The following is a 22,562-nucleotide window of genomic DNA, read 5'->3' as shown; positions in this document are numbered from 1 at the left end:
AATCAACAACAACGAAAATGATCAACACAGTTGAGGCGAGAGAAACTCTCTATCCGCAAGACGAAATTGCCCGTTCCAAGTGCTAAACGTTAGCGGCAATCGTCTCTAAGATACAACGACTTTCGATCGTGATATAGCAGCACAGCAAATATCACGAACTTCAACGAATGAAAATATGCTTTAACTTTTCTTTGAGAAAGTGAGGGAGAGATTTTGAGAAATCAGAAATCTGAAATGTACGTTATCAGATGTTTCTCTCTATCATTTCTATGTTATAACCACCATATATATAGTGTTATACACGAAACAACAAGTTTTAAGGCGTAAGGATGCAACCCATGACAGAAAAATACCAGAAACAGTCGTGACTGTTAGTTCTGCAGAAGGTGCGCTCGGGCGATAATTTTCTACCGCGCGAGCGCCCAACTTTAAGCCAATTGTGTTAGTAGGTTGTATTCTGAATTCTGAAAACTTCAATGTCGGAAGCAATCAACAGCAACGAAAATGATCAACACAGTCGAGGCGAGAGAAACTCTCTATCCGCAAGACGAAATTGCCCGTTCCAAGTGCTAAACGTTAGCGGCAATCGTCTCTAAGATACAACGACTTTCGATCGTGATATAGCAGCACAGCAAATATCACGAACTTCAACGAATGAAAATATGCTTTAACTTTTCTTTGAGAAAGTGAGGGAGAGATTTTGAGAAATCAGAAATCTGAAATGTACGTTATCAGATGTTTCTCTCTATCATTTCTATGTTATAACCACCATATATATAGTGTTATACACGAAACAACAAGTTTTAAGGCGTAAGGATGCAACCCATGACAGAAAAATACCAGAAACAGTCGTGACTGTTAGTTCTACAGAAGGTGCGCTCGGGCGATAATTTTCTACCGCGCGAGCGCCCAACTTTAAGCCAAGACACTGCCTCGCCATTTTGGTACCGCGCGGGCGCACGTCGCTTTGAACTCACAGTCTTGCATGTGCGGTGCTGCGCTCGCGCGGTAATATTTTACCGCTCGGGCCTACTCCATAAAATAATAAAATATTATTTTAAATAAATTTTATTCAAAAAGAATAATCGGATCAGAAGACCACACGCCACGCCACGCCACGCCACGCCCACGCCGAGCCGGCCGCGCGCGTGTGTGTTTGTTGCATCGACTAGCGTCTTGCCCCTTTACAAAACATCCGGTGCCCTAAGGGCCCAATCCCATAGTCCAATGTTGGACTAATTAAGGTGAACAACAAATTGAAGTTGTTCCAATGTGGGACTACCATTTCCCTCCAATTTATTTCACCAAAATTTTGAATTTTGTAATACTTTGGACAAGGCTTTTTTAAACAATTTGGGTTAATAAATTCAAATCCTTTCAAGCCCATTTCAATTGTAATTCATTCAATAATACAATTTCCAACAGATTGGACCCTTTTGGTGTGAATTTCGGTGGGAACCGGCCAGTTGCCACATATGATGATACCGATTCTGCTTTTTTCTTTTTACTAATATTTTTCCCTGTATAAATCATTCAAGTTAGATATTTTTTAGTTTTGGATAGATTTTTTGGTTTTTTTTTTGTGTGTTTGGATAAATATATCTTAGTTGTATTTTGAATTTATTTTAATCATTCTTACATTTGTCTAACTATAGATGTTACTGGTTTCAAAAAAAAAACTATAGATGTTACTCTTAAAACACATTTTATATAAATTAATCCAAATAATTAAATAAACATTTATCTTCTTGAAAATTATCTAACGTATTAATTTTGTGAAACATTTTTTATTTGACTCGATTTTTATAAATTATTTTTTATATAAAAACATTCATGCGATGGACCCATTCGTAGGGTGTTATATATATAATATAATCAAAACTTGTTTGTTTACAAGAACAATTGATTTCATGCTTTCCGTTTCTTTTGTGCATGAGAACTCGGGTACCCCAAAAATGCATATAACTAATCATTACGGTATTTCCAATAAAATTTGGATAATTTGCTTGTATGAAATTTGATTGCCCCTGAAGTTGTTTGGTGAATAATAATAATAATAGTAATAATAATAATAATTCCAAGTGGCCATAAGCAAAATGAAGTAACTTTTCTTTGGACTTAGAAAAAAATAATTGTGAAGACTTTTATTGACTTAACATTAGTTGTAATCAACGGTTTGGATCAGCTCAAGGGTTAAAAGACTTGATCTAATGGCCAAAATTAAAGCTACTGTTAGTTGTGACAGTTAATGAGCTAAACTCATACTTAAGGGAATTGGATTCCGATCGATGAGTAAGAGGGGCATAATTCTTTCTGCAGATCAAAAGAGCAAAGTCATCTTCTTCTCTTACGTTATTCGGATATATCCTCAAAGATATCACAAGCGACTATCTTCTGGATGAAGGTTGAGATCGAAGCAAATTTTGAGGAGTTTGGACTTCGATGAACTCAGTATATTGATTTTGGTCTCGTGTATTAGCCAAAGTAGATTTACAGCTTGTGGTCATCTTGTTTCTTGAGGATTGTATTGGACATATTCGAAGTTGGTTAGTAGTGAATTCATTTTGGGTGAAAACCCAGAACCTTGGATGTAGGATTTATTCAATCCGAACCAACTAATTCCCTTGTGTTTTTTAATCGCATCTGCTCTTATTCTCTATCTTTTCTTGATAGTTGTTGTTTCAATCCTTGAGTGATTGTTCGTTGTGGTTTTATGCGAATTGGTTTGGTTTTCTTGGGCTTTGTAATTTCAACAATAATATGGGCTTCAAAAAAAAAAATAATAATATGGCAAAAATGTTATTTTTATAATGTTATTATTTGTTTCGAAACTCTGAAACTTTTTTTTTTTGGAAGAAATAGTGGAATTAAGGTACAAAGAAATTTGGTTAGGCTTGAATTCAAAATTGGTTCAAAATATTCTACCATATTTATAAGTTGTTATTACAACTCACTCAAAATATATCAAAATATATTTATTTGATATACAATATTTATAATAGCAAAATTATATGTCAAATAAATAATTTTGAGGTTCAAAATTCAATTTTTTTAAAATATTAGCGGTCTCATATAATTTATGAATCTCTCATTTCATAAACCTAGATTAGATTCGAAGTTGATAGCTCACTCTCCCTCGCGCAGAAATTCACAATGACAGCAATGTTGGTAAGCTCGATCTTTCATACTCTCGCTAAAAGCATCAATTGCCTTAAAGATCCAAAAATTAATTGGGCCTAAAAAGCCCTAAATAGTAATCTTTATTCTCCCCCAATTATTTCTGCTCAGTGCGTCGTTCTATATCCCCCATTTTTCCGTCCATCGATCATCAGTCATCCCAAATTCCCAACACCACTCGCCGCTGCTCGCCGTCGCCTGCTGCTGCCCTCCAGTTTCTTCTTTAAATATGGTTTTCTACTCTAGGATTTTTAATTTCTAATACTAAATTTATATATATATATACTTTTATTACGGTGGCTTAATATTTTCAAAATTGTGTAAACAGGGGTAAAGTATCCAAGTTCCTGCTTGTTTTTGTGATTGTATAAGAAATATCATTTTGTTTTCTCGATTCATCATTTGCATTGCACTAAAAGCTTATTTTATTTGGTGGTGATGGTGATAAATTACAGCAACCCCAAATCATACTGCTTAAGGAAGGGACTGATACATCTCAGGGGAAGCCACAGTTAATAAGCAACATAAATGCATGTATGGCTGTTGCTGATGTTGTGAGGACCACTCTTGGTCCAAGAGGCATGGACAAGTTGATCCATGATGAGAAAGGGAACACCACCATTTCAAATGATGGAGCTACCATAATGAAGCTTCTTGATATTATACATCCAGCTGCAAAGATCCTTGTAGATATTGCTAAGTCTCAAGATTCCGAGGTATTTAAGTTTGTTTCTATATTTGTAGGTTGTGGTCTGTTTCACTGTATTTGTACCTCGCTAATAATGTTTCAAGGAATGGGCAAAACCCTTTCGGCACTCGCTAATAATGTTTCAAGGAATGGGCAAAACCTTTTCGGCAGGACAAATTTATTTGGACTGAGGGTGCTGTGTTTTGTCTCAACAGCTATTTATTCAAAAATATTTGAAAGTGGACAATAAAACTCGAGCTTTCTTGTTTGATTTTAGTTATTATTTTCCATGATTGCTATAGTTGGCTGCCTTAGGGGACACTGTTGCATATGTGATGCCTGTTTTGCAGGTTGGTGATGGGACCACCACAGTAGTTTTGCTTGCAGGAGAATTTTTGAAGGAAGCCAAGCCTTTTATCGAAGATGGAGTTCATTCTCAAAACCTTATCCGGAGTTACCGCACAGCTGCTCACTTGGTGAGCATTAGAAATCTGTTTTCCCTCAACTGATTTTGGCATAGACCCAGCTTACATATTTCTAGTGTTTTGTGGATTCCAACAGGCAATTGAGAAGATCAAAGAATTAGCTGTTAGCATAGAGGGGAAAAGTTTAGGAGAAAAGAAGAGTTTACTGGCCAAATGTGCTGCCACGACGCTATCCTCTAAGCTCATTGGTGGTGAAAAGGAATTTTTTTCAACAATGGTGGTAGATGCAGTCCTTGCCATAGGGAATGATGACAGGCTAAATATGATAGGAATAAAAAAGGTAATTTTTAATTTACTCTAAATTTTTGTCGTCTTGCTTGTTAGTTGTTAGGGATAGTACTGTTCGTTTAAATATTTTCCCTTAGTTTATTTGGTTAATAGAATCATTGTTAACTATGTTGTGTGAGAGAGTATGATGATTGTCTTTCAACTTTTCGCGACCATACAATTTTGAATGGGAGGACATGTAGCTCGAACTGTTTAATTATAAAATTGTGTTGCTGCTACAGGCAATCAGGATCACCAAATAGTTTGCATTCTACTTTCAGAGCTTTTTTTCCATCTGTTGCTTTTGGCTCTTAACTATTGATTTTTCGTTTTCCTCCTGATTTCCTTCTGCAGGTCCCAGGAGGTACAATGAGAGATTCTTTTCTTGTGAATGGTGTTGCCTTCAAGAAGACTTTTTCGTATGCTGGTTTTGAGCAACAACCAAAGAAATTTGTAAATCCCAAGATACTTTTGCTAAACATAGAGTTGGAGCTAAAATCAGAGAAAGAAAATGCAGAGATAAGGTTAGGAAATTTGCATCTTCAGAATTTAATCCAGCTCTTATGAAGCACTTGCCAAAGTTTTGAGAAAGCTCACATTTACTGGGAAATCTTTCATAGGTTGTCAGATCCGTTACAGTATCAATCAATTGTAGATGCAGAGTGGAATATCATCTATGACAAGTTGGATAAGTGTGTGAAGAGTGGAGCTAAAATTGTTCTGTCACGGCTCGCTATTGGCGACCTTGGGACACAGGTATTGGTTTATGTTTTTTTTTTTCGGTATTCTATGTTTAAGGATGATGGTAGTAAGTAATATCGTCATCTTTTAGATCTCTTACTAATTGAGTGAGTGTTTTTTTTAATGATACATGTATGTTTGAGAATTATGAGTTTGTACAATATGTGTGGAAATATATATGATTTATTTGCTAGATGATGGAAAATATCTTCTGATGTTTTTTCTAGTTTTTGTCTGTGAATTTTTATTCTAGCGCCATGTTTTTTTTCCCCATTCTGTGGTTGCTTTAATTTGACATATATTAACGACTTTGTGAAAAGGTACTATTTAGTCAAGCACTCATGCAGCAAGAGTTTAAAAAGTTTTTTTGTTATGTAGTATTTTGCAGATCGTGATATATTTTGTGCGGGTCGTGTTGCCGAAGAAGATTTGCAGCGGGTTGCAGCAGCTACTGGTGGAACTGTGCAGACAACCGTAAACAACGTTATTGATGAGGTTGTTTTTCTTTGCATTTGGTCACATTAATTCTAAACTACCAGTGGTTATGCCTACCTACTCTAGATTGATCTACTTTGATAACATTTTCATGTGAAGCACCTTTCAATGTTAATTTATATGATATTTATAATTCAGCTGACCAGTAATTTTATGCCTGTTCAAAAGGTTCTGGGAACTTGTGACCTATTTGAGGAGAGGCAAGTTGGAAATGAGCGGTTTAACATATTTAGTGGATGCCCATCTGGTCAGACCGCTACAATTGTTCTTCGTGGTGGAGCAGATCAGGTTTTGTGATCATTCTGAATATTTTGATCCTTGCTAATTATACATGATTCAACCACCAGTCACTAATTGTTAGTCTCAATAATTTAGTTTATCGAGGAGGCTGAGCGAAGTTTGCATGATGCAATTATGATTGTTAGAAGGGCTTTGAGAAACTCAACTGTAGTTGCTGGTGGGGGTGCTGTTGATGTATGAATTCTCTACCACCTTGGAGAACATCCTTAATTTATTCTCTTGAGGAAAAACATTTGCGACTGAAGGCGATTGCGGTTTAATTTTTTAAAGTTTCTGGTGTCTGCAGATGGAAATAAGCCGATGTTTGAGACAACATGCTCGCACAATCGCTGGAAAGTCCCAGCTCTTTATAAATTCATATGCAAAAGCCCTTGAGGTAGATATTTTGGAAGATTTATGCATTTAATGCAAATGACTAATAAGATTGCTTCTGTTTGGTTCTTACTAAGAGCATAATAAGATAAACCAGTATGAATAGCTGAGCTAATCCTTGTGACGACAAGGCATGGGATAATCAGACAAAGCAGCATGCATAGGACAATAATATACTTGTATGTCAAATCTCTGCACTTCAAGAATCTCTTTGTTCTTATCATATAGTTGTTCCAGGTTATCCCCCGCCAACTGTGTGATAATGCTGGTTTTGATGCAACTGATGTTCTGAACAAGCTGAGACAGAAACATGCTTTACCATCTGGTTAGTTTCTAATCTGTTTATAATACTGCATGCCAAACTCAATTGTCATGTTGATTAACCCGTTAGGTAAATGAAATACATAGTAGCATACTACTTATATCTGTTAATTCTTTCCCCTAAACAGCTGCTTTTTTATGTAAAACAGGTGAGGGTGGACCTTATGGTGTAGACATCAATACAGGTGGAATAGCTGATTCTTTTGCCAACTTCGTATGGGAACCAGCAGTTGTGAAGGTATGTTAAGCTTTCTTTAATCTGGGAAATGGTATGGCATGGTCTATTTGATATGCATCATATATAGAGGTCCTTATTTTTTCTTGACTTTGCCATTCCATAGATTAATGCCATAAATGCCGCGACCGAAGCAGCTTGCTTGATCTTAAGTGTTGACGAGACAGTGAAAAACCCCAAGGTAAATTGAAATTTGGACCTATCACTTGATCCTGTCCCTTGGACGATATGATCTTTCATTACCCATTTAATCCTTCAACGCAGTCCGAGAGCGCCCAAGGAGAAGCTGCTGCCAGTGCCATGGGTGGCAGGGGCCGAGGTGGAGCTGCTTTTCGGGGTCGTGGTCGGGGAATGAGGAGACGATAGGCTTTTGTACGTCTTATGCTCTAAAAGCAAGATTGCTGAATTTTGATTGGTCTCGTTTTTTAGATTACCGGGATATGATTTCTTGAGTGAGAATTTAGGACTCTCACATACATCTCATCTGTGGTGCTGTTTTATTAAATTTCAGTTCGAATTTTCCCATTGATCCTGGTTGATTTTACACTCCAATTGCTACCGTGTTTAATTGGTAAGAAAGAGTTCATTTCTTTGAAATGTATCTTTGAAACAATACTCACTTCAAGTTGAAATGGTAGAATACACTTCAGGTTCTTGTATCTTGACCAAACAAAGTATTATTTCTGAAATGTTGTATTATTGCGAGGATATGTTTTGAGCACATTGATGACATTATTTTTGGACTACTGGGAATTGTAAGGGTTCAAGATGAGCATACAAAAAATACGAGATCCTCTGAACACATGGAATCGTTAATTTGTTAATCGAAAAAGTAACTGCTCCAAATGTTTATGCTAATATGCCGTGTTATATTGATATTTAGGACGATCAAAAGCAAACCCAAAATCCATTCAATTGGTTACTGATTTGGTTGTCCAAAGAACTGACACCATAAACTTTAGAAAAAACTAACATTGTAAGTTCCTAATTCTGAGTTTGCATGAAACTGCATAAAAGTTCCCATGATCAAATTAGAACATTGACACCGGTGAGAAACTTTGATTCAAACTATGCCCCTGGAATACAACAATCTATGGACGACTTACATAATTTGACGATTTTGTGGTGACTAGCAGATGCAACGGTTGATACGGCCAACGACGCGATCAATCCTTCATGCGCAGAGAGAGTCATGGCCTTGTTTTCAGACATGTTCCAAAGCTCCATTGACTGAACATAAAAACAAACCCTTCGTTCAGAAACATCGATCTTGGGGGCATGGCATTTGTCCCATATGATATGGTGTATGCTGCTTCAATTCATGGTGAATTTATGTCATTTACAAAAAAACGAACCTTTAGTGAATGTCGGCAAACCTGAGTCTCTGCATCCAGTATTGATACAACATTTTACTCTACAAGTTCGATTTTATTAATTTATTTTTACCTTGAAAACTGTCGCACAATACTCCAATATCTTATCTCACCAAGATCTTCTTTGTTGGGATGAAAGTCCAGTGACATTATCTAATTATTGAACTTGTAGAAATCACAGGATGATTATGATTATGTATAGATAAGAAGAGTTTCACACACGATCACTTGTCAAGGTATAGTAACATCAATCATTAACTAACATTGTCTGCATCCCAGACTCTTGACAGTTTTGTCAAAAGAAGATGCTGCGAGGCGTGCCCTGCTTGGACTGAAGCGAGCATCGGTAGCAAGTGACGAGTGTTCTTCAAGAGTAGATTTTGGCTTCAAACTGTCCGTGTACAACAAAAAATTGCATGCAACAATTTAGGTCATTTCAGATTACTTTCACAAGCAAGAAAATTAACACTAGCAACATGCTCCTTGAGCTTCCCAAGTTAAAAAATTTGTTACTTGAATTGAATCCCCAAACTTCCTGAACTCTTGACACTTACCTTCTTGTCATGAAATTCCCATCTGATGAGAAGTGGCAACACACAACTTTACTACCACTGGCACGGACAGAACTCACTTTCGTAAATGTGAAGCCTAAATATCATAAACTCGTTATCAGAACTTACGAAAATCTACGTATAGATATTGGATTGGTATCATAATAATGTAGTTAGTAACAAGGATCTCCAGCCTCTAGTTTTATGATTATATTATATATAATTATTGTTGGACTTTAAGCTATTGGGCTTTAATGTGAATGAAAATATGGACAAGTAATTGGGCTTGTTAAGTGTATGGTTAAGTGGAAAATTTGAGTGTCCCACATTGGAAAAAAAATATGGTATGGGTGAGCTTATAATATGTTACACTTTATGAAGGTGTAAGAATGATTAGTCAAGAGGCTCTCTCTCGCCCACCCCTGCGCAGAGGGTGCAAATCAAAGGCCCGATTTGCACTGAAAAAGGCTTGACTTGTGTGCAAGCGTACGAGCGCGACCTGGATGCATCGAATGTCGCGGACCAATAACGTGATCTCTTACGAAATTTAATCTGACCTGGTGTGGTAGCCAACCTCTCACGTTTATCGACCTGCCATCTAGCCGACTCGGGGTCGGTGGTGAGAGAGTTGTGCCGATCTGCCACCTTGTCCACCTGAGATACTAAAGTAAGGGTCATCCTTGGGACCAAGGCAAAAATTGCCTACCTAGTGTTGGCCACCTTTTGCTAAGTTTTTTTTTTTTTTTTTGGTTGGAATTTGGTTCGGCTTGAATTCAAACTTGGTTCAAAATATTTTACCATATTTGCTCAATAACGTGATCCCTTGGCTCAGCTACGAGATTTAATATGACCTGGTGTGGTAGCCGACCTCTCACGTTTACCGACCTGCCACACCTTCCATCTGGCCGACCCGGGGTCGGTGGTGAGAGAGTTGTGCCGATCTGCCACCTTGCCGACCTGAGATACTAAAGTAAGGGTCATCGTTGGGACCAAGGCAAAAATTACCTACCTAGTGTTGGCCACCTTTTGCTAAGTTTTTTTTTGGGTTGGAATTTGGTTCGGCTTGAATTCAAACTTGGTTCAAAATATTCTACCATATTTGCTCAATAACGTGATCCCTTGGCTCAGCTACAAGATTTAATCTGACCTGGTGTGGTAGCCGACCTCTCACTTTTACCGACCTGCCACATTGGCGACCTGCCATCTGGCCGACCCGGGGTCGGTGGTGACAGAGTTGTGCCGATCTTCCACCTTGCCGACCTGAGATACTAAAGTAAGGGTCATCGTTGGGATGAGCTAATCTATTCGAACTATAACTCAAAATATATTTATTTGATATACAATTATATTATACTAATAAAATATTAAAAATCGATGTTAATATGTGGTATCTTCTTCTCCCATTCGGGTTTCACAGTCAACATGGAGAGCCCCTCCATCTGATACGGTTACGATTAATGTCGATGCTGCTATCATTCCGGATCTTTCGTATTTTGGTGTGGGTATTGTTGCGCGAGATTCGCTTGTCGTTTTTATGATTCCCCTTATCTTCTCATTTAGCTGAGTTATGTGATGTTCACATGGGAGTGTTAATGGCTTTGCGCTTTCACTGGTCCGCATGTATATTAGAAATTGATGCTATTAATGCCATCAATAGTATTGCTAAGATCTCACCTCTTGCATTGGAGGCTCCGATAGTTACTCTCACTCGGCAATTTTGTTTCATTAATCGAGGAATTACTATCGATCATTGTACATGTAATGCCCGAAAAATCCATATATCCACTCACGAGTGTTCAGGAATTTTAAATGAATTTTAAGTTATTTTATTTTATTTATTTATGATTTAAAGGTTATTTTTTATTAAATGCTTTTATGTGTTGAGTTAATGATTTAAAAGTTGTGTTTAAAAAGATTTCATATCATGTATATTGCATGAGATTTTATATTTCAAAGTTGAGATTTTAGGTGCTAAAATATATGTTTAAATATTGTGTTAAATAATTTAATATTATGTAAATTGCCTCATATTTAATGGTTGCAAGCTAGATTTTAATGTGTTTCAGGTATGAGTTTAAACCCGGTGAAAAAGGATTCGAGACTAGTCTACGAACGAGGTTTAAGAATTTTTAAAGAGAAAAATGACCATTATGCAGCTTTCGATTAAAAATGATGTGTGTTACTTAAATTCTAAAGTTAAACATGTTTTTGGTGCAAATTATTTAAAGTTGGGCTTGGTAACCGAGTTCTAAAATATTTGAGGGAGATATTTAAAAAGCCAGTATTTCTATTTAATGGTCCAGTTAAGTTGTTGCATTTTTTTAAGTTCCAAATGCATGTTTATGGTATTTAAGTTGTTTTAAGTATTTTTAAGATGTCTTATGCAAAGAGTTTTAAGTTTTAATGTCGAGAATGAAAAGAACGACTCACATGGATCGGTTTAGTTATGTTATTTTGTTCTCAAGAAAGTTATGTTTATTATGAAAGCATGAAATTTTAAGAATGTAAAGATGATGTACTCATTTTTTATTTAATTAGCACACATGATTTCTGAAAGGAATATTTTATTCCTTAAAATCATCCTATTTTGAAAAAGATTTTATTAATTATCTTTTGCCTTTCTTGGACATGAAGTTATTTAATTCCTTGAATAACTTGATTTAAGTAATGTAGTGACCCTTACCCGGATCACCTACTAAACAGAACTTAGGCATGCAATTAACTTAATTAAACAGATATCAGAATAAAACTGCGGAAACCATAAATAGTTTACAACCCCAAGTAAAGGAATCTGTAATTTATCCGAATATTATACAACCAAATCGAATAGCTGTATCAACCCAAAACAACATAAATAAAACCTAGACGAAGCTCCAGCTGGCCAACCACTGCCTAGCCCCTCTTGGATTCACCCGCCTCGTCCAATCGCAAACCTGCCCCATGGAATAGGGTGTCCAGAAACACAGAGTACGAGACGTGAGTATAAAACGCTCAGTACGAGAGTATGAGTATACATGCATGCAAAGTGAACTCCCTATAAACTCGAGGTCAAGGATCAGATAACAGAGACAGACCGGGTCCTGGTATGTAGCACGCTGTGCCGTCGCTTCAGGAGGTGGCTCCCATACCAAATACCAGTGGATTTACCGGACCCAAAGCCATGGAAGTCCATCCACTAACAGGATAGGGTACAACCCTACTAACAGACATCTCGAAGGAGATAGCTCAGTATGCAAATGAATGCAGCAAAAATCAATGACATATAAACCATGCATTCACATAATACATGCATACTCAGTCAGGATATCTCGAACAGTACTTTCGTACCTCAAATCAGTGCAAGCTCTACCAACTCTAGGTCCACGCCTATAGTCTGCTCTACACTGCCAAATGATACTACTATCATTATAGCGCTCTAAAAGCCTTAACTAAGCTATTGCATACTCCTAAATATTTATAGGAAGCAAAAGCTATACCTTCGTCCGTCGTTAGCCCTTTGATGTCGATGCCTCCAGAACTTGGGCACAACTCTGCTACGACTTTCGAACGCCTCGCCGACCGCCGGGTCAAGCCTAGGAAGGCTAGAACAACTCGAATAGACTAGAAAGGAGAGGGAAATACTCGGAATTGGCAATTGGAAATGAAGCCTCGGCCCTCTATTTATAGACAACGATCGGAACTTCCGATCCTCGATCGGAACGTCCGAACCTCGATCGGAACGTCCGATCCTGCCATCGGAGCTTCCAAAGATCCTGATCTGCCACGTGTCAAAATATCACTTGTTGACTCCGGATAGGGGTGATCGGAGCCTTCGGTCCTGATCGGAGCTTCCGATCCAACCACACGTCATGCCTGACGTAATAACATCGGTGCCTCCGATCGCTCATCGGAGCTTCCGATCCTGTTCGGAGCTTTCGATCGTGCCTTCGGAGCTTCCGATCCGTCCAATACCCAATTCAATTAATTAGCATAAATCCTTTAATTACTCAATTAGGGTACGGGCTACTACATTCTCCCCCACTTAAGATATTTCGTCCTCGAAAATAGATCTTAAGTATCGAATGCAAATATAGAAATCAGAAACATTCTTTATTCAAATCAAACGTTTACAGAGTTTGCAACTGAATACAACTTAAAGAATGAAATCAAAACAACTCAGGATGGTCTTTACGCATCCTGTCCTCAAGCTCCCAAGTAGCTTCCTCAGTGCCTCTGCGCTGCCACTGAACTAAAACCAAAGGAATGACTTTGTTCCGTAAGACCTTATCCTTATAATCCAGGATACGAAGAAGTTTCTCAACATAAGTCAAATCCTTGTCTACCTGAACCTCAGACCGCTGCAGAATATGAGATTCATCCGCCACATACCGGCGCAACAGAGATACGTGAAACACGTCGTGAATACTGGATAGGTGCGGTGGCAAAGCTAGCCGATAAGCCAAATCGCCAATGCTCTCCAAGATCTCAAACGGACCGATAAACCTGGGAGACAACTTGCCCTTAAGGCCAAATCTGAGAATCTTGCGGAAAGGTGACACTCTCAGAAACACTTTCTTCCCGACATCGAACTGCAAAGGCCTACGCTTGATATTAGCATAGCTGGCCTGACGATCCTGTGCAGTCTTAATCCGTTTCTTGATCTGATCGACAATGTATACCGCCTGCTGGATAAGCTCCGGTCCCTCAGCCTGTCTCTCCCCCACTTCTTCCCAGAAGAGTGAAGTACGACAACGTCGCCCGTACAACGCCTCAAAAGGTGCCATCCCAATACTAGTATGATAGCTGTTGTTGTACGCGAACTCGATCAATGGCAAATGATCCTGCCAGGCTGAACCAAAATTCATGACGCACGCTCTAAGCATATCCTCCAAGGTACGGATAGTGCGCTCCGACTGACCATCAGTCTCCGGATGATAGGCTGTACTCAAACTGAGAGTAGTACCCATCGCACGCTGAACACTCCCCCAGAATCTAGAAGTAAACCTGGGGTCCCGATCGCTGACAATGCTCACAGGCACTTCATGAAGTCGAACGATCTCCTGAATGTACATCCGTGCCATGCGATCCACAGAGTACTCTCGGCTATAGGCAATGAAATGCGCTGACTTGGTGAGTCGGTCCACCACAACCCAGATAGCATCACAGTTCTTCGGGATACCGACAAATGGGTCACAAAGTCCATAGTGATAAACTCCCATTTCCATTCAGGAATAGGCAGACTGTGAAGCAATCCTCCAGGTCGTCGGTGCTCTGCCTTGACCTGTTGACACACCAAACATCTCGAAGCAAACTGATAAACACTGCGTTTCATTTCCTTCCACCAGAAACGAGTACGTAGATCCTTGTACATCTTGTTGCTACCAGGATGAATACTCAACTTAGTGCGATGCGCCTGAGACAAAATCTCCTCTCGCAACTCTTCATCCTGCGGAATCACAAGCCTACCAGTCAAACACAGAAAGCCATCTGACTGATAATGAAATCCAGATGAGCTACCCTCGTTAGCTAGACGAGCTAAACGCTGGGTCTTCGAATCAGACATCTGAGCATCTCGGATCCGCGAATACAAAGATGGCTCAGATAATATCGCAAACATCTGGATACTCTGCATACCTTTCTTATGCTTGAAGGTATATCTCAAAGTACAACAGTCACCGATCGCACTAGACATCGAACAAGTCTGAAGTGCGGATAGTCGCACCTTGCGACTCAAGGCGTCAGCGGTGAGATTAGCAGCTCCCGGATGGTACTTTATCTCGCAATCATAGTCCTTAAGCAAGTCCATCCAACGTCTCTGCCTCATGTTCAACTCCGCCTGAGTGAAAAAATACTTGAGACTCTTATGGTCAGTGAAGATATCAAATTTCTCGCCATACAGATAATGACGCCAGATCTTCAAAGCGAACACAATGGCTGCTAACTCCAAATCATGGACTGAATAGTTGTCCTCGTGAAGCTTCAGCTGTCTAGAAGAGTATGCGATCACATGCCCATTCTGAGTCAGAACACAACCTAACCCCTGAAGAGAAGCATCAGTGTATACCACATATCCTCCAGATCCTGACGGTAATGCCAACACCGGCGCAGAAGTCAACCGCCGTCGAAGCTCACAGAAATTCTCCTCACACTCGGAGGACCACTCAAAATCCACACCCTTGCGGCTGCGTCAAAGGTCGAGCTAATTGAGAGAAGTTCATAATGAAGCGACGATAATACCCTGCTAGACCCAGAAAACTACGGATCTCAGCAACTGTCGTCGGACGCGACCAATTAAGTACCGCTTCAATCTTGCTTGGATCAACAGAAATCCCCTCCTTGGATATGATATGGCCAAGAAAGACCACTCGATCTATCCAAAACTCACACTTGCTCAGCTTGGCGTACAACTGCTCATCCCGAAGAGTCTGCAGTACCAACCGCAAATGAGAAACATGCTCTTCCGTATTAAACGAATACACCAAGATGTCATCAATGAAGACCACGACAAACTTGTCCAAATACTCCCTGAAAACACGGTTCATCAGATCCATGAATATAGCCGGCGCATTAGTCAAACCAAATGGCATCACTAGGAACTCGTAATGCCCATAGCGAGTACGGAATGCAGTCTTGGCTACGTCCTGATCACGGACTCTCAACTGATGATACCCAGATCTCAAGTCAATCTTGGAGTAAACTGACGTGCCCTGCAGCTGATCAAACAAGTCATCAATACGAGGCAACGGATACTTGTTCTTCACAGTGACTCAATTCAGCTGCTGATAGTCAATGCACAGCCGCATGGACCCATCCTTCTTCTTCACGAAGAGAACAGGAGCTCCCCAAGGAGACACACTAGGACGAATGTACCCCTTGTCCAAAAGATCCTGTAGCTGATTCTTTAACTCACGCATCTCTGACGGAGCCAGACGATACGGTGCTCTAGAAATAGGCAAAGTACCCGGCATCAACTCTATGCCAAACTCGACTTCCCTAGCAGGAGGAAAACCCGAAATCTCATCAGGAAATACATCTGGAAATTCATCCACAACAGGAATGCTCTCTAACCCAATACTCTCAGCGGACAAATCAACTGCATAGATAAGGTAGCCTTCCCCGCCAGACTCCAGAGCTCGACAGGCTCTCAAAGCTGATACCAAAGGCATCGGGGGTCGCGCTCCCTCACCAAAGCTCGATAGGTAGTCAACACATCTATTCCCAGAATGCAATCAAAATCGTCCATCGCCAGGACCATGAGATTCGCTAACAGAATGTTCCCTTCGAACTCTAAAGGGCAACCCATCACTAGACGCTTAGCCAAAGCAGATTGGCCCGTCGGAGTAGAAACAGACATCACTACGTCTAGTGCAATGCATGGTAACTTATGCCTCTTAACAAAACGTGCAGAAATGAAGGAATGAGATGCACCAGTGTCAATAAGTACAAGAGCAGGTATACCATAAAGCAGAAATGTACCTGCGATGACTTTCTCATTCTCCTCCACAGCCTGATCATGTCTAAGGGCAAACACCTGGCCAGAAGCTCGTGGCCTCAAATGAGAACTCCCAGCAGACTGTCCCTGCGACCTCTGCTGAACGGTGGCCTGAGAACCCGATCCTGAACCAGATCCAGAACCGCCTCCCCCAGACTGTGGACAATCCCTCCGGATATGACCAGTCTCTCCACAACGGAAACAAGCTCCAGAAGCTCTGCGGCACTTGTCGGATGGATGGTTCTTCCCACAGTGATCACACTTGTCCTTCTTACCGAAACGAACAACACCTCCAGAACCAGAGGAAGAAGAAGATCCAGACTTCTTGAAAGTTTGGGCACGGGGACCCAAAGAACTAGCAGGCCTCGACTGAGGGAAAGACCTGTTTCGCCGAATGCTGTCCTTCGCCTGGTGACAACGGCTCACCAAACCCTCGTAGGACATGTCGTCGCCAACCGCCACACGGTCATGGATCTCAGGGTTAAGGCCCTGAAGGAACAGATTATACTTCATCTCTGAGCTATCAGCAATCTCGGGACAATAGGATAACAGATCAAAGAACCTCTGCTGATACTCATTGATAGACATGGCTCCCTGTCGCAGACTCAGTAGCTCGCCTGCCTTCGAATGACGGAGTGCAGGAGGAAAATACCGCTTTTGGAAAGCTGTGCGGAACTCGGCCCAGGTGGCCACTCCTCTCGCCACAACAAAAGGTGCAGAAGTAAACCTCCACCACCTGCGCGCACGCCCATCCAGAAGATAACCCAGGGTCTCCATCTTCTGCTCCTCGGTGCATTGGAAAGTCTGAAAAGTCGTCTCCATGCGGTCTAACCAGTTCTCCGCATCCTCCGGAGACTCACCTCCAACTAAGGGCATAGGACCCATAGCTAAGAATCGACGCACAGTGAAACGTTCGTCGTCATGATGACGATGACGCCGTTCTCGACGAGGCTCCCGGTCGGCATCACCCCAACGCCCACCAATACTGCCATGAGAACTCCGGTCGTCACGATCTGCCATCTACAAAAATACCTCACGGTTACCTTATGCAGAGTCTAAATCCCAAGAATACTATGCATGCTTTGATACCATAAATGTAGTGACCCTTACCCGGATCACCTACTAAACAGAACTTAGGCATGCAATTAACTTAATTAAACAGATATCAGAATAAAATTGCGGAAACCATAAATAGTTTACAACCCCAAGTAAAGGAATCTATAATTTATCCGAATATTATACAACCAAATCGAATAGCTGTATCAACCCAAAACAACAGAAATAAAACCTAGACGAAGCTCCAGCTGGCCAACCACTGCCTAGCCCCTCTTGGATTTACCCGCCTCGTCCAATCGCAAACCTGCCCCATGGAATAGGGTGTCCAGAAACACAGAGTACGAGACGTGAGCATAAAACGCTCAGTACGAGAGTATGAGTATACATGCATGCAAAGTGAACTCCCTATAAACTCGAGGTCAAGGATCAGATAACAGTGACAGACCGGGCCCTGTATGTAGCACGCTGTGCCGTCGCTTCAGGAGGTGGCTCCCATACCAAATACCAGTGGATTTACCGGACCCAAAGCCATGGAAGTCCATCCACTAACAGGATAGGGTACAACCCTACTAACAGACATCTCGAAGGAGATAGCTCAGTATGCAAATGAATGCAGCATAAATCAATGACATATAAACCATGCAGTCACATAATACATGCATACTCAGTCAGGATATCTCGAACAGTACTTTCGTACCTCAAATCAGTGCAAGCTCTACCAACTCTAGGTCCACGCCTATAGTCTGCTCTACACTGCCAAATGATACTACTATCATTATAGCGCTCTAAAAGCCTTAACTAAGCTATTGCATACTCCTAAATATTTATAGGAAGCAAAAGCTATACCTTCGTCCGTCGTTAGCCCTTTGATGTCGATGCCTCCAGAACTTGGGCACAACTCTGCTACGACTTTCGAACGCCTCGCCGACCGCCGGGTCAAGCCTAGGAAGGCTAGAACAACTCGAATAGACTAGAAAGGAGAGGGAAATACTCGGAATTGGCAATTGGAAATAAAGCCTCGGCCCTCTATTTATAGACAACGATCGGAACTTCCGATCCTCGATCGGAACGTCCGAACCTCGATCGGAACGTCCGATCCTGCCATCGGAGCTTCCGAAGATCCTGATCTGCCACGTGTCAAAATATCACTTGTTGACTCCGGATAGGGGTGATCGGAGCCTCCGGTCCTGATCGGAGCTTCCGATCCAACCACACGTCATGCCTGACGTAATAACATCGGTGCCTCCGATCGCTCATCGGAGCTTCCGATCCTGTTCGGAGCTTCCGATCCTGTTCGGAGCTTCCGATCGTGCCTTCGGAGCTTCCGATCCGTCCAATACCCAATTCAATTAATTAGCATAAATCCTTTAATTACTCAATTATGGTACGGGCTACTACATTCTCCCCCACTTAAGATATTTCGTCCTCGAAAATAGATCTTAAGTACCGAATGCAAATACAGAAATCAGAAAATCCAGATTCAAAAGTTGAAAAGCCTACTGATGAGAATACTGATGAAAGCAGTGAGGTAAACGAAGCTGGAAAGAATATTCCAAGCAGAATTCAGAAGAATCACCCAATCTCACAGGTAATTGGAGATGTGTATGGAGACGTGCAAACTCGAATGAAAGAAAAAGTTGATTATCGAAAGATGGCAGGTCTACTGTGCATGAGTTCTACATATTCTCAGGTAAGATTCTCTTGTTTCGTGTCAAACATTGAACCAAAAAGGGTTGAAAAAACTTTAAAAGATGATTTTTGGGTCAATGCTATGCATGAAGAGTTAGAACAATTTGTGAGGAATGATGTTTGGTACTTGGTACCGTGTCCTGCTCATGGTAATGTCATAGGAACTAAATGGATTTTCAAGAATAAAACTGATGAGTCGGGAAACATCATAAGAAATAAAGCTAGGTTGGTAGCTCAAGGGTATACACAGGTTGAAGGGGTGGATTTTGATGAAAACTTTGCTCCTGTAGCCCGCATTGAGTCTGTCCGACTTTTGCTTGCTATTTCATGTAACATGGATATGAAACTTTTTCAAATTGATGTAAAAAGTGCCTTTTTGAATGGGATCCTGAATGAAGAAGTCTATGTGAAACAACCTAAAGGGTTTGAGGATCCAAATCATCTTGATTATGTGTATAAGTTGAAAAAGGCATTGTATGGATTGAAGCAAGCACCACGTGCATGGTATGGGAGACTCACCGAGTACTTGCTGAATATTGGGTTCAAAAGAGTTGAAGTGGATAAGACTTTATTTGTGCAAAAGTCTCAAGGTAATATCTTAATTTGCCAAATTTATGTGGATGACATAATTTTTTGTGCTTCAAATGATAAACTTGTTGATGATTTTGTGAAGTGCATGTGCTCTACATTCGAGATGAGAATGGTTGGTGAGTTAACTTACTTTTTGGGATTACAAGTAAAACAAATGCATGATGGTATATTCTTGAGTCAAAGCAAGTATGCTAAAAATCTGGTGAAAAAGTTTCTGAATGATAACACTAAACACATGCGCACACCTATGGGGTCTAATGAAAAGCTGTCAAGAGAGGATGTTGCCGAAGGTGTTGACAACACCCTCTACAGAAGCATGATTGGTAGTCTTTTATATTTAAGTGCTACTAGACCTGATATCATGTATAGTGTTTGTCTATGTGCTAGATACCAGTCTAACCCAAAAATTACTCACCTAAAGGCCGTTAAACGTATACTGAAATATGTGGCAGGAACCATAAATTTGGGTTTGTGGTACACTAAAGAAACCAATTCGAATTTGGTAGGATTTAGTGATGCTGATTGGGCTGGGGATTTAGATGAGAGAAAGAGCACTTCGGGAGGATGTTTTTATTTGGGAAATAATTTAGTGTCATGGTACAACAAGAAACAAAATTGTGTCTCTTTGTCTACTGCCGAGTCTGAATATGTTGCTGTAGGTAGCTGTTGCTCTCAACTCCTATGGATGAATCAAATGCTAAATGATTATGGTGTTAAGAGTGATACTCCTATTGTGTACTGTGATAATTCTAGTGCCATTGATATATCCAAAAATCCAGTACAACACTCTCGAACCAAACACATTGACATTAGACATCACTTCATTCGAGATTTGGTCGAGAAAAGCATGATCTTAATTGAGTTTGTTGAAACTAATAACCAATTAGCTGATATTTTCACAAAAGCTTTGGATTTTGAGAGATTTTCCAGCCTAAGAAAATCTCTCAGTATGTGTGCATTATAGACATGATCGAGATGTTGTCAGGAGTGTTGCCAACACCCTGTGACAACACCTTTTCATGCATGTGCATTTTTAGGATCTTAGACATCTCTGCATTCATGCATTCACTCTGTTTTGTGAAGTGTTTGATACTTTGTAATCATTGAACAGTTTTCACTCAGGATTCTTTGCAAATTATTTTACAGTTTAATGAGGATTAATTGATAAAGAGTTCTGACTAAATCACAAAGTAGTGGAGGGATGTTTGTGTATTCCATGATCCTGTCCCAAGTGAAAAGTGATTTCGCAAATTCAGAAACTCAAAATAACAAAATGGTTAAAAGAAATAAGTCAATCATCAAATTTGATTGATAGTCAGAAGCAAATGGAAAAATCTACCTAGAGGGGTCCATTTGAAGATCGTTCTTTTAGTGTGAAGGCTACCACTTCTGCAATAATAATGATATAGGAAATTAAAATTTTTTGAATCCTGAAGTGTTGCTGGGAGATGTTGCCAACATCGTGGATAACACCTCATTTGTCAACATATATTTGCGCATCTAAGTGCATTTTAATTTTATGTCACATTCTGTTTTAGACATAATTAGGACATTCATATTTTATTTTGTGAATATCTTTGGCTGAAAGGTTACAAATTCCGATCTAACAAAAATTTTGAATTGTGCCCTATCCTCTGAATTTTTGAATTTAAAAGTGATTGGACTTTGTTTCAGTGGTGTTAAAATCTGATGAGGAGTTAAAATTGGAAATATTTGGTGAAATATTTGGCCAAGATTATCGGAGGAAATCAATGGGATTTATTGCCTAATTTAAAAGAGATTTGTTACCGTTTCTCACTTTGTTACCGTTAGGGTCATTGTTACCGTTGGGGCCTACTCAGAATCCAAGTTAGAATAGGAAAGGTTTGAGGGTTTATTTATCTGGGATTTTATCTTATTTTGGGAACACTTTTTCTCTCTATTTTCATCTCGCATTCCCTCATCCTCTCTGTGTTATTGTGTCCTGCTTCTTTTCTCTATCCTCACGTAATTTCATGGCAGGAAAGGGTTTTGATCCCCCAAGATATTCGTTCGGAAATAGGTTACAATAAAGATGCTGCGGAAGGTGTCACAACACCTACATCACCACACCCCGTGGTTGAACAAGCTATTGTTCCGGTTGCTGAGGAACCAGTGCCTCTGGACTCCATCGCTCCAGGAGAGCCTGGTAATGCCATCGACGTGGAAAATATGCCGGACTTAAGTGTGCTGAACAGGGTGTTTCCATCGAAACCCCTGACCCGACGATCGAAGAGACAAGCTGGATATAATCCAGATTACACTGCCTCAAAGCGTTTCCGTGGAAAGGGTCAATCATCAAGGCCTTCTATGCTAGATACAGAGTTTTCTTCAGGAGATGCAAGTGATGATGAAGATTACAAACTGGTGCATCGAAAGAGGGAAAAGCAAGTGAAACGGAACCCTCAGTTCAAACCATCCCCGTCCCATTTGAATCTGAAGAAAAATCTAAAGGAAGTTCATCCTCTGACAGTGAATCCACTGAATCAGAGACTCCATCTGTTCCTGCTGAACACGTAGCTCCTGCTTCTATTCAAGTTTCTGAGGGACCATCTTCTACTGCTCCTCTTGTGCCATCTGATGATGAGGAGATTTCCATAGCCCAGTTCATGGCTAAGATGAAAAAGGCCCACGCCAAAAAGCCTATATCCTCTCCTACTATCCCTGTTCAGGAATCGGATGATAAACCTGATGAAGAGATGCTTCAGGAGTTTGCTGACAATCGCCCTAAA

The 22,562-nt window shown here is 40.3% G+C and overlaps 1 protein-coding gene across 3 annotated transcripts; it reads left to right on the top strand.

Annotated features, from left to right (window-relative positions):
- The first annotated feature begins 3,089 nt into the window (after positions 1–3,089).
- Positions 3,090–7,811, top strand: LOC140880904 (T-complex protein 1 subunit eta). Of its 3 annotated transcripts, none has more exons than XM_073285765.1 (14): positions 3,090–3,168; positions 3,633–3,893; positions 4,216–4,341; positions 4,427–4,630; positions 4,972–5,141; positions 5,238–5,373; positions 5,737–5,853; positions 6,022–6,141; positions 6,229–6,327; positions 6,440–6,529; positions 6,763–6,850; positions 6,996–7,084; positions 7,188–7,262; positions 7,346–7,811. In XM_073285765.1, the coding sequence occupies exons 1-14, from the start codon at positions 3,154–3,156 to the stop codon at positions 7,445–7,447; spliced, it is 1,692 nt and encodes a 563-aa protein (XP_073141866.1). In that variant the 5' UTR covers positions 3,090–3,153; the 3' UTR covers positions 7,448–7,811. The 3 variants fall into 3 exon arrangements, with proteins under 3 accessions (XP_073141866.1, XP_073141867.1, XP_073141868.1); XM_073285766.1 differs by lacking the exon at positions 3,090–3,168 and adding an exon at positions 3,209–3,409; XM_073285767.1 differs by lacking the exon at positions 3,090–3,168 and adding an exon at positions 3,211–3,507.
- The last annotated feature ends 14,751 nt before the right edge of the window (positions 7,812–22,562 follow it).

Source organism: Henckelia pumila, chromosome 2, assembly GCF_033568475.1.
Source record: "Henckelia pumila isolate YLH828 chromosome 2, ASM3356847v2, whole genome shotgun sequence".
In the NCBI taxonomy this organism is placed as follows: domain Eukaryota; kingdom Viridiplantae; phylum Streptophyta; class Magnoliopsida; order Lamiales; family Gesneriaceae; genus Henckelia; species Henckelia pumila.
This window is presented reverse-complemented; position numbering and strand designations above follow the sequence as displayed.